This window comes from Prionailurus bengalensis, chromosome D4, assembly GCF_016509475.1.
Source record: "Prionailurus bengalensis isolate Pbe53 chromosome D4, Fcat_Pben_1.1_paternal_pri, whole genome shotgun sequence".
Lineage (NCBI taxonomy): Eukaryota > Metazoa > Chordata > Mammalia > Carnivora > Felidae > Prionailurus > Prionailurus bengalensis.
The window spans coordinates 27,031,195-27,043,826 of NC_057359.1; the positions used below are offsets into that span (position 1 = coordinate 27,031,195).

A 12,632-nucleotide genomic window follows, 5' to 3' on the forward strand; every position below is an offset into this window, starting at 1 on the left:
AAAAAGCACCTGCCACTCGGACCTCATAATAAATAAATACTATCTTAACTCTTTGTTAAGAGAGTCTGCCAGGCAAAAGGCAAACACTCCTAATGAAAACAACAAATAAGATCAAAGGAATGGCTTGATTTTACTTGCTATTTTGTAAATTAAGAGCCATTCGTTCCCTTTCATCTCCCTAAAGAAAAGTCCTGGGGAAAATCTTACCAGTGTGTTATACAAGCTGATGTCCACCTCCAGACCACTTCTCAAATGGAAGAACTTTACAATTGGCACCTTTGCTGTTGTAATAGGCAAGATGTTTCTAAGACCTAGGTTAGGAATAAGAGAGTACTGTTAAATACAGCAGCTGGGGCCATAAGCGGTTCTTATGTTAATATCCCAAAATAAGACGATGTAAACCGAACTCTGGCTAGTTTCACTGCAGTCACTAGGAATACTCGATTCTGTTACTAAACATCTGGGAAGACTCTTCTGGCAAAGTTTGTATTTGTTAAACACATCGATATCTGAAGTACAAGGATGAATGAGGTAGCCACTGTCCTCCAGGAATTCACTGGATCATGTGCATGTGTATAGGGCTGTCAGTCTGATAAACACCAGAACAGAAGAAACTACTACAGAGTCTAGACTACTCGGGCCCTATCTATTCTCTCCACGTGACTATATCTAATACAGAGAAAAGCCTACAGGGTGATCATCTGAATCCTCAAAACAAAAGTTACGCATCATGGAGCTAGAAGACAGTAAAAGAACAGAATCAACTTCAATAGGAGAGGAGTGAATTGCCTGAACCAGGCTTTGAAAAAGGAGAGCAACAGGTTAAAAACAGAGGCGGCTGAGGGGATTTAGGAGGCAAGGGAAAAAAAAAGCACATAAGGACAGGGCAAATGCCTAAAGCAGAAAGGATGTTCGAGAACTTCCATGGGATTGTGAAGGCTATTGAGTCGACTTGACGGAAAGGAATGAGTGGTAGGAGATGGGGTAGAAACCAGGAAGGGCCCAAATAGAGAACATATATATCCTGCTAAGAATTATCCTTACAGGCAAATAGATACCAATGAACTGTATAAGTTGGGAAGAATCACTGGCCATATCTATTCGGACAATGCCCCTGGCTATGGACAGACTGGAGGCACCCGGAATGGAGGCAGAGTGACCATTATAAAAAATGATCTGGACCTGAACTACCACGGTGGCACAGAGATGCAGAGAAGCAGCAAGACAGGCTTGAGAGCAGGTGTACCTGGATGGGCTGGGGAAGTGGAGGCGGTGGGGGGTGGGGGATAAGTGAGAAGGAATCGCTGTTAAGGGTGAAGAGCTACTGGTTCCTGAGCTCCGAGGATCCTTCACAAACATTACCTGCTAAGACTAATCACCTTCACCCAACAGATTGAAAGACAGAGCCCCAGAGAAAGTAACTTGCTTAGGAATATGCAGCTAGTGGGGCACCTGGGTGGCTCAGCTGGCTAGGCATCCGACTCTTGATTTCAGCTCAGGTCACGATCTCAGGGTTCATGAGATCGAGTCTGGAGTCAGGCTGATGGCATACAGCCTGCTTCAGATTCTCGCTCTTCCTTGCTCTCTGCCCCTCCCCTACTCGCCACTCTCTCTCTCTCAAAATAAATAAATACACATTAAATTAAAAAAAAAAAAAAGGAATATGCAGCTAGTGAGCTGCAGAGCCAAGATTCATGTATGGGTGTGACCAACTCCAAATTTCTACTGAACCTATTCTAGGACGAATGAATGATCACTTGACCCATTTTGGTGGGTCCAAGGATGTCAATGTCAACGACCAAGAAAGTGGATTCAGAAGGAAGAGCAGGTTGCAGCAGAAGGAAGGCAGTAAAGAGAAAGAGGAGCTCATTCTGAAATGGAGTTTGAGGTTTTTCTCAAAAAGGTAAATGGCAATATCTAGAGGGCAGATGCACAGTGATCCAGAGCTCAGGGAAAAAGTATGTATATGACAGAGGAAATTACAGAAAAATACATCTGTGTGGGAGACAGAGGAGGTCTAAGTTACATTGACGTTCGAATCTGCTGAACACCTGGCATATGCTAGATGCCGTACTTAAACGTACGACACCTTTCTTAACCTTAAATCCCATTATTGCTGATCTACTTTGAAGATGAGGAACGGAGCACTTTCAGTGAGGCTGAGTGTCTTTCCAGGCACACACAGCCAACAAGTGGGGAGCCAAGGTTTAAAAGCAGAGAATCTGATTCCAGAACCCCCACCAACTACTCTGTTACCCTGCCTCTAAATTAGATAGCCTTTTACTCCATTTCCTTCCCATTCTAGAATTTGACACTAGCCTGTCCCATTACCAGCCTGTCCTCTAGGATTTATCCACAGCACATCATCCTGGTTCTTGTCAGTCCAAGGGCTCCTTTTTCAGTGTCCTTTCTTAATTTCTACCCACAGAAATTAAGGCCTAGTCCTTAACTTCTCTCAAATGATCCCTTAGAATTGTCTTATTCTTCGTCTTTCTTTCTTCAAGGATTTCAATACAAAACTGTTTTCTTTTGTTCTTCAGTCCTGACAACTCTGTATTTCCAATTGCTTGCTGGACTCTTAGAAATTAAACCTTAATGGCAAACTAAACACCTCCACATGGTATTCTCTGCAAACGTCCCCATTTCCCAAGTATCCAGACATTAGCCTGAACTCTTAGTTCTTACTTGTAGGTACCATATCTAGGAAACTTCCCCTCGGGAATCTCTCCTATCCTTTTCGTTTTAGTTACGGTCCTTCTAACCTGAATTCACTTAGATTATACCTGCCCTGGGAGACTCTACCACTTGCCTAAAAAGCTTAGTTTTTATTGGGTTGCTCTTCTCTTGGAGAAACTTCACTGGTTTCCAAATATCTGTGGGCTTTCCTTTATATAGTAATAGTAACCACTTGAAACTCCTCTCTAAATGTATTGATCTTCCCACTGTCGACACTCCAAAATATACTACAGCAACACTCACGTTCAGGTGCATGTCCCGTTAGGAATGACTTCTCTTTTATCCTTTTTGAATCATACTCATCATCCCCTGAGATCAGAATAAACCCATCTCTTACATGAATCTCCCCTATGCAACTCTTGCCCAGAACTTCTCTCCCCTTAGAAGTTACCAAACACTTACTGCAGCTTCTGACTCATTCTGAAAAATGAATACTACCTTACAGTGTTATGTGGTCTGTGAGATTACCTTCCTGTTTGTAAGATCTGAAAGCTGTCCAAGGAAAAGACTTCTGTAGACTTATTTTTATTGCTCCACCATCCCTAAGTGCCCAATACAGTGCTGAGCACATAGCAGGCACCCAATAAGATAGTTTGGGAGACTTAGATTTCAGGGCACCTGGGTGGCTCAGTCAGTTTAGTATCTGACTCTTAATTTCAGCTCAGGTCATGATCTCATGGTTTGTGAGTTCGAGCCTCGCACTGGGCTCTGCGCTGACAGTGCGGAGTCTGCGTGGGATTCTCTGTCTCCTTCTTTCCCTGTCCCTCTCCAGCTCACGCTCTCTTTCAAAATAAAATAAACATTAAAAAAAAAAAAATCTTTACATTTAAAAAGAAAAAAGATTTTATTTTTAAGTAATCTCTACAACCAAACATGAGGCTCAAACTTACAATCCTGAGATCAAGAGTTGCGTGCTCTACCTCCTGAGCCAGCCGAGTGCCCCTAAAAATGACCTGTTTTTAACAATGGCTCATTCTTAGGAAATATACACTGCCATATTTACGTGAAAGGAACATGGTATCTGCAGTTTAATCTCAAATGGTACAGAAAAAAATTGTGAGCAAGGAAGAGACAGAATGAGTATCGAATGTGGTAAAATGTTAACAACTGGGGGATCCGAATGAAGTACATGCAGCGTTCTTTATACAATTTTTACTGCTTTAATTTTCAAATTATTTCAAAATAAAAAGTCAAAATCTAGCTCAGTACAAATAATTAATAATTGTGGCAACTTAGCAATTTAGTTTCTTTGCACACTCTTCAAAAAAATTTAAAAAGCTCATGATCTTTAGAGGTAAAATTCCTAAGTGAGGGGAACACTTATTTTTGATGGCAAAAAAAATTACATCAATGCATGTTATTAAAAAAAAAAATACTGATGCTCCAGGTTACCTTTCAGAAGAAATAAACCAAAATTAAGATTATCTTGTTATGGAAGTAACATGGTACCCTTTTTATTTAAACTCCTGGAAATAAAAAATATAAAACAAAAAGGGGAGATAGCACTCACGGGGTATGTTTGTGTGTCTATGTGTGCGCTGCGCGTGGTGTTAACTTAAGTCTACTCTTGACTGAGGTAAAAGAAAGCTTTTGATGGACACATCATGGATTTTAAGTGTCGTGAGGGTACGGACCATATCTTGTTCACCTTCATTCCCAGCTCCCAGCTCCTAGCACAGAAATTTGCTGCATCACATTTTAAAAGAAGATTCTCACTGTTAACAGCATCCACAGCTGTCCCTGACAGCAAAAGAACATGTCAATGGCATGTCAGCACCGTGCACTATTCATAGCATCTATACATTTTATAGCTTTCTCAATTTATCGATGGCAAGGGATCAAGTAAAGTTAGATGACTTGTTCAGGGTTGCATACAGTTGTCCAGCAATACAGCTACAAATACAATCCATAAGCCCCCAGTGCTTTCCATGTACTTCACGCTGCTGTCAGCAACCCCTACACTTTGGGTAATACAAGGTCAATAAAGCAAAAAGATTTCCAAAATTTCTTGCCTGTATGGTATATGCTTGTTTTGAAATAAAACTGAGCCAGGCAACGATATGCACACCAATGACCACTGATTCCCTCAGTCTTTCATACTGAATGACAAAATTTTTTAAAGACACCAATACCACACACGTGCTACCGATGAGCCACTCTGTGGTTTCACTGGCATTGATGAATTCTAAGGATGCAAAACACTAATTAAAAAGACAAGACTATTTTTGGAAAAAGTTTGTAGAGGTACCTGAATGTTTTTTGAGGACTCTTGCCAATTCTTCAATAGTTCTTACACAGTCCAACCCCTGCAACAAAAATTGCACATACTGAATCGAAAATGGAAGACAGGTTCCTAACCTGGTAACAAATAGTTTCCATTACCTTTAGAAATAATAAGTTCAACCCATCTATATAGATTTTTTTCTCGTTTAGGCAAGCCTTGGTCAGTATTCATAGGAAATATCCTGAGGATGCAAAAGGTCCCCGCAGCCCTCACTTACTAATTGTACAACAAAGGCTGAAATCAGAGCACCTGGAAAAGTCTGAACCATGAGGACCTCCATTTCCCCTTCTCTGTAACCATGTTACTCAGAAGTACCCTCTGTGCCAGAATAAGTAAGAGGGAGCTTCTGTGGCCCCTCTTATTCATTCTGGATGGACTTTCATTATCTTTCAATTACAAGAACTGCTGTGGAAAGTAATGAAGCTTAGATGCTCTCTCCACAGGACGAGGCGAATCAAGGTCATGTAGCAAATACCAATGTTTCAAATAAATCATACTTAAAAACAGCGGGCCGACATTTTACAACATAAGCCCTTTTGATGGTTATACACATCGCAGAACATATTTGGAATATGCCCGCATATTCAGAAATGCCCGCAAAGCTAGTTTTATAAGCCATGTAAAAATTCATTATTGATGATGTGCAATAAGGTAATTCCACATATCGGACCCAACCTTGTTTATCCTCTTTACTCACCAAACTCAGGGTAGGTAACTTTTGGCTATTTTCCCCAAATCAGATACATCCTCAAAAGACAAAGACTTAAAAATAAGGAAAGACATAAAAAAGACCTTGAGTGACAGCAGCATCACTCATTTGGATATACAGCATTTGGACTGTTGTTAAAAATAAAAAAAAGAAAGGGACTTAGCACTTCTTAGACTTTATACCTTTATGCAGGATTTCATATCTGTCAGGGGCCAGCAAACTTTTTCTGCTTTGCAAATCATACGACTCTGTTGCAAGTACTCGACTCGGTAGTTATCAAGTAAAAGCAGAAGCCGTAACTGCGTCACAAGTGAAGGGGTGTGACTGTGTTCTAATGAACCTGTACTGACAAAATATGCCCGTGGCTGGGTTTAGCCCGTGGGCCCTAGTCTGCGGACTCCTGACAGGCATGATCCAAGCTGATGTGCACAACAGTCTCTGGGGGCAAGAGGAACAGAAATGATCCTTTTCATTTTCTAGGTTTATCAACCAAAGGCCACATGTTTAGGAACTCATGAAACCAAGTCTGTCTTGAATCTGGGTCTCTGAACTGTAAGTTTAGCACTCTTATCATCGAATCCCATTTGACTGCCTGCTAAAAACCATCTCAGAAAACCACACTGCCTGTCTCCTCAAAACTTTTCAAGAAGTCCTATACGGGGTGTGTGTGGCAAAGTCAGCCTCCGGGCTACGTCAGGGGGACCCTGTGGGGGCTGGTTTGGCTTTGTCACATTCCCACGGGTCACTTCCAAAGGCACTTTGTACCGTGGGTGGAAAAGACAAGCTTCGGTGCTCCTCAGGTTTACCTCTAAGCTTCTTAAGTATCTGACCAGAGAGACTGTGCCACATGGCATGCTCCGTATGGTATGCTCTGGTAGATGTGGAAAATACCAAGATGTCCTGTCAGTCAAGATGGTCAAATCACACTGCCGCAGCAGATTTGAGTTTTACGTGGTCACCGTACCTCCGCGGTTTCAAGCCCGTTAATTGTCATGCAGACGTCAAGGTCACTCTGTTTGAACCCAAATCCATTTTTGGAGGAACCAAACAAGCTCAATTTAGTTCCTGTTGGGGATAGACAAAGTGATAACTAATTACCTGAGTACATTTAATGTTCTGATCAAAACGGCCCTCACATGGATCAAAAATACCCATCTGTTAACTATCCTCATTATATTGTCGTATTTATGACAAACTACTTTCTCTCAAAATTTACTTTAAACAAATACAATGTGTATATGGTGTGAAAGACCACCAAGTGCCACTTTTTTCTTAAATTGCAAGGACATTTCAAGGAAAATGTGGATCACACCAGTATATTTAGTAATGTAAGCTTACTGCTCTCTAAATATTCACTTTTTGGAATATTTTCCAAAGTCTGGAGGTGCAAACTTTGACTTCAAACATAACACGAAATGAAATTTCACTTGTGGTGTCTGCTAACAGAAATCCCACACTGCTGCTGTCCTCTCCCGTCGGTAAAGCAGCAGAGCAAAGAGCATCCAAAGTACATCACAAAGTAACCACAGCCCTGTCCCCACCGTCCCCGCAAAACTTTCTCGTTCTCAAAGTTAATGTGCTTGTAACACATGTGCTCGTTCTGAAGGAAGGTCACGCTACCTTTCTTTTCTTTAAAAATTTTTCTTAACATTTATTCATTTTTGAGAGTGACAGAGACACAGCATGAGCGGGGGAGGGGCAGAGAGAGAGGGAGACATAGAATCCGAAGCAGGCTCCAGGCTCCAAGCTGTCAGCACAGGGCCCGATGCGGGGCTTGAACTCACAGACTGCGAGATCGTGACCTGAGCGGAAGTAGGACGCTTAACTGACTGAGCCACCCAGGCACCCCGTTTTTTTGTTTAAAATTTTTTTAACATTTATTCATTTTTGAGAGACCTTTCTTTTCTTAAAGGTTAAAAAATTATTTACCTGGAAACTCCTGTCTTATGAAACTTTCTAGGTTTTGCCGAATATGTTCACGAGCCTGATCTTCCAAAATAGTTGGAGAAAAATCCTCTGTTTAAAATAGAAAACATTCAGAAACAAAGATTGTTCACATTCTTTGCGGGGGGGGGGGGAGGGGAAGATCACACTTTTTATAAAACAAAATCTAGCAAGTTAAAAAGAAAGCCCTAAATTTCGAGCATCTTCTTGGTAGACAGCATTAGTAATATACAATAGAGTCTGTCTTTCTTTGAAAACCTTCTGCCCCCAGGAACTGCTCCTGAAATAGAAACAAATCTGAGTAGCGGTTCTGCTACTAGATTTCAGAAAACCCCAGGGGTCTATAAAGGTGGTCTTCAGGCGACTCTCCCAAGGTGTGAACACAAACCTTTATGAGCATGTGCATATGTTTCTGAGGGGAACCTAGTTTTCCTTTCATAGCTTATCACCTCCAAAAAGGTTTGCAGAAGACTAACTCACTGGCTACGAACAAGTGTCTTCTGGCAGGGACACCTCAGGACGGAGAGCGGAGCGCTGTGAGGCGCCAGGCTCATCTCAAGTCGCCTGCCTCTCCTTTAAATGTTTTTCCTTTGTGGAACTTTAACCCTCTGTATACCAATGCTTCCCCACACTGGTGTTCCTCAAAGGGCTGTTAGGGAGCTATTAATTAGTGTTAATTAAAAAGTATATTATGCCCACATTTTGGGAATATTTCAATAAAGAGTTAAACAGGTTTTTTACTAGAACATTTCTCAGAAGCCATTATGATGCTAATATGCCCTGTAAATCTCTTGCCCCAACCCCAACACCCCCAGCCTCCGCTGAGGGTAGACGCTTTCCCTCCTTGACCTGTGGAACTATTTTATTTTAAGTGCGGGGCTTGAACTCACAACCCTGAGATCATGACATGAGCTCAGATCAAGAGTCTGATGCTTAACCTACTGAACCACCCAGGCACCAACTGTCACGAAATACTAATAACTGCTTAGAAAAACAGTCCAAGGAACACCAGCTGGGAATGCTAGTACTCCAATAGCAAGGCTTAAAAGGTCCTCCCTCTCCCCGTTTTTCCTGCAACAATTATTTACTATGCATCTCAGCCAGAATAGGCATTACACACAGAGCTCCATGGACATGGGGGAAAATGGGACAGACTTGGTCCCAGTGATGGAGCTAACAGGTTAGTGAGTCAGCGGACTCTTGGGGCAAATGCCAATGCGACATTCTGACAAATGAAAAGAAGTGTTAGTAACTTACTGTAACACTGGATGCAAACTTGATCTAAGATATTTGAAAATTTGGGTGTCAGTGGCGGCAAAGGTTCCAGCTGAATTCTTTTGAAGTCTTCGGGACAGTCCTTCTTGAGATGACCTTCTCGTTTGCATAAACTGCACACGACTGTAGGAGACTATGGGAAGGTGGCAAAGCAAACCAAGACTTTGTTTACAACTCTATTTGCCAACTAAAGGGGTCCTGAATCATTTTCTCAAAAGCCCCACAGCCTACTCTGACTTCCCAAAGGAACAAAAATAACGTGCAACCGCTGCAAACTACTTGAGATGGGGACATCTTCTGGGATACTCAGGAGTAAAAGGGAGTTATTTCCACTCCCGACAGCATTCCCTACGGCCTATGCAAATTCCCAGGGGTCTAAGGAGGGCAGGACATGGAGCGGTTGTACCGGAGTGGAAGACGAACTCCTGACTACCACCCGGACAGGGCACAGCTCTGTTCTAGTCCACAAAATTTAAAATTACATGCACTAAAAAACCATTTAACGTCTCTTAGTTCGAGGAGTGGCACGGATTACCTTGCCTTTGGTGAAGATGAGTTTACTAAATTCATAGAAGAAATCAGACTGATCTGCAGTGCAACTTTCCTCACATGCATTTTCTTCTTTAAGACTGATTTTATTCAATTCCATTAGTAGAGCCCCGTCCACATGTTTTCCATCTTCTTTCAGGTCTTTATACTTAGCAGATCCGCCTAATTCATCGTCCTCCTCAGACAGGGCGTCCTCGTCCCCTGATCCTGTGTACGGATTTTCTAACTCATCTTCATTTGCCAAGTCGTCCTCATCTTCCCTCCGGGGAATGGACAGCCTGGGTTCTTCATCGTCCTCCTCTTCCTCTTCCTCCTCCTCCTCCTCCTCATCGGAATGAATGATTCTTGACACGTGACCCTGTCTTGAAGGGGCAAAGTGGCCTAGAGCATCTTCCAGCTCATCAGGACCTTCTACACCTTCTTCATCAACATCAGCCTTGTCCTCTGAAGTGACGAATCCATCACACTCGTCGGCCGTAGGACTGTGGAAGTCTTCTACATCCAAAGTGTTATCTGTCTCCTTATTTTGTGTGCCGCCACGGAGGACAAGCTCTCCACGTCTGCTACTGCTTGGCCCTTGATCATCGGCAGGCAAAGGATGCTTGCCCTCGCTCCCAGCTTTACTTCCCGCTGCATGACGGTGTGTTTTAACATCCTCACAACCATCACAACCGGCCCCTGTCCTGATAGGGCTGGAGTTTTCCAGGTGGATGCTGACATGCGCGTGCCCCATTTCCTCTGTTGGGGGGCCTCCAAAGCTTTCAGCAGTCTCTGTAAGTGGCTGTACCTGGCAGGTGTTTGCACCTGAACTGGCAGCACCTGGCTCTTGAGCCAAAGCTGAGCTTTTGAGTTCATCACCTTTTGCTCGTGCCCCCACGTTTGCTACTTCTTTAGGGTGTTCGGAAATACGTGTGACAGTATTCAGAGGCTTTGGAAGGCTGGATTTTGTAATTTTGTGTGGAAGAGCAAAATACTTATATGTTGTCCTTAAACAATGAAGTATATATTCAAACACGGGCTGATTATTTAGAGTCCTTGCCACATTTCTTTTAACAGAGTAGGGATCTGTAACGAGAAGAAAAAAAAAACAAAAACCCACCACTTCATACGTTTCCATTTCACATTTTAAAAATTAGCCTGCTGTAGACAAGACAACAAACACACACTACTAGAATTTAGCGTGAATCTTGTATGCGTTTTACCAAATTGGGGATGGGATGTGGTTTCAGAACAAAAAGAAATGTTTGTTTTCTTAAACATCTGCTCTATGAAGAGAACCCATTCTGCTGAGAACCAGTACCCCTTCCCTAGTCTGTTCTGTGACTGTGGAGGTAAAAAAGGTGTCATCAGTGTGGCTCTCGCGCCCTGGGGAAGGGAGGTCTTCCCGCCAGGCTCTGCTGAGTGCTCTGCCTCCCCACTCAGCCAGGCCCTGTGGTGTGTAGAGCTTACCTCCACTCTTCTGCCCTGGGAAGCCCCATCACTGAACTGGCTGGACTGAATTCAGGGGCGAGAGGGAGGCACCAGGAGGAGACACCACTTCTCTCAATCTTTTCTCCTCCCCTAGAACTCCAGCAGGTTAGGCAATTGGCCAGAAGAGCTGAGCCAGAGAAACTGCAGGGGAGGGTTTAAAAATGTGAGATCCCCATGACTGCACACAGAATTTATGCAAAATGCAAAATGCAAAAAACAAAAAACAAAAAACAAAAACCCTCTTATGCAATATAAAAGCTTGAAAAAAATCAAGCAAAAATACGAGAATTCCATTTAGGAGGTTCTTTAAATTATCTGAAGGAGGAGAACTAAGATTTCTAGAGGGTTTTCAACCTCCTGATTTTGCAAAGCTGAAAAGAGCTCATCCATTTAATGTAGTCTACAGGGCACATCAGCGACTCTTTCATACAATGGTTTTAGTTAAATGAGCCTTCACTAGAAAAAGTGTTTTCAGGAATAAGTTCCAAATGCTATTGTAGATATTCCAAAAATAACTAGCCTCTCGCTATGAAGAGGAATCCAACCAAGAATTATTTTTCATGAGGAAAAGTATTTTCTCATCTTAAACATCTAAACAACATCAACAACCCATGAAAGGGCTGAATCTAAAAATCCAGCAATGAGAACAGCAGAGAGGAAAGGAGGATTCACACATCACCAGGAGAAAAAACTTGTTTTTGCGTTTAGGTTGGTAAGCAATTTACAAAGAAAGCGAGGACTCGCCCAGCCACTGTTTAGCTATTTTTTAACTAAGACATTTTATTGCAGTGCATAAAAAACCCAGAAAGAACAGTCTGGTCCCTTGGAATGACCACGGTAACACATGCCAGAGTCTAACTGTTTATTTCGCTGCTGGGGTCAGGCCTGTGTTACACGTGGGAGCTGAAAGGAGAATGAAATACAAAGCATGCGGTTAGACTGGTACCTTAAAAGGAAAGGAAATTTAAGAGAAACATTCTGAGATACCTTCAATGGCAATGCGCTTTTTGGGCCAATCCTTGGATTCACGAGACACTGATTCTTTGACACGTATACTTATCACTAAATCAGCCAAATTAAATTCTAATGCATAGAATCGAAGCATTTCCACCCAGAGCTGCCCAACTGGTACTGACGGCTGGTGCTTGAAATCAAATATTAATGATACCTAGAACAGTAAAGAGAAAACACACAGGTAGTTCCGAGGTCAGCACAATCTGAGAAACTCGAGATCATTCAAGCAAATTACAAAAACTCTGAAAAACCATAGCAAACATAGGAATGTGACATCCATCTGGGTAAATTGCATCTAGGTTCTATTTTGTTTGTGGCAAATTCTGCACTCCTGGGATGAGAGCAGGTTAAAATCTAACCATCATCACAGGGGTGGGCGGGCACTTACAGGTAGCCAGGTGGCTGGCACTCCTAATTTTGAAGCCTTAGGTTCGCGGGTCTCAGCACAGAGCTCTCCCGGGTGCTGCCGCTGAAGGGCACCTTTACACTCACGCACACTAAAATGGGCGGCAGGTTAAGGGTGTAGAGCAAAAGGCAAAACACTCCCTTCCTTGGCTCTGAGAAGCTATGCCAGGGGCAACTGATCTTCAAGTTAAAAAACTTTTTGTCTTTTTCAAAGTTTATTTAAGTAATCTCTACGCCCACCATGGG

General features: G+C 42.6%; 1 protein-coding gene across 8 annotated transcripts in view; it reads right to left on the reverse strand.

Annotated features, from left to right (window-relative positions):
• Positions 1–12,632, reverse strand: part of TUT7 (terminal uridylyl transferase 7) — a 61,530-nt gene that overhangs the window by 24,277 nt on the left and 24,621 nt on the right. For all 8 annotated transcript variants that reach the window (XM_043566584.1, XM_043566579.1, XM_043566582.1 and 5 more), the window contains exons 12-18: positions 11,955–12,135; positions 9,484–10,562; positions 8,931–9,081; positions 7,659–7,745; positions 6,694–6,794; positions 4,985–5,042; positions 208–311 (exon numbers count right to left, since the gene is read on the reverse strand). In XM_043566584.1, the coding sequence (XP_043422519.1) occupies positions 208–311; positions 4,985–5,042; positions 6,694–6,794; positions 7,659–7,745; positions 8,931–9,081; positions 9,484–10,562; positions 11,955–12,135 (1,761 nt within the window). The remainder of the gene's footprint in view (positions 1–207; positions 312–4,984; positions 5,043–6,693; positions 6,795–7,658; positions 7,746–8,930; positions 9,082–9,483; positions 10,563–11,954; positions 12,136–12,632) is intronic.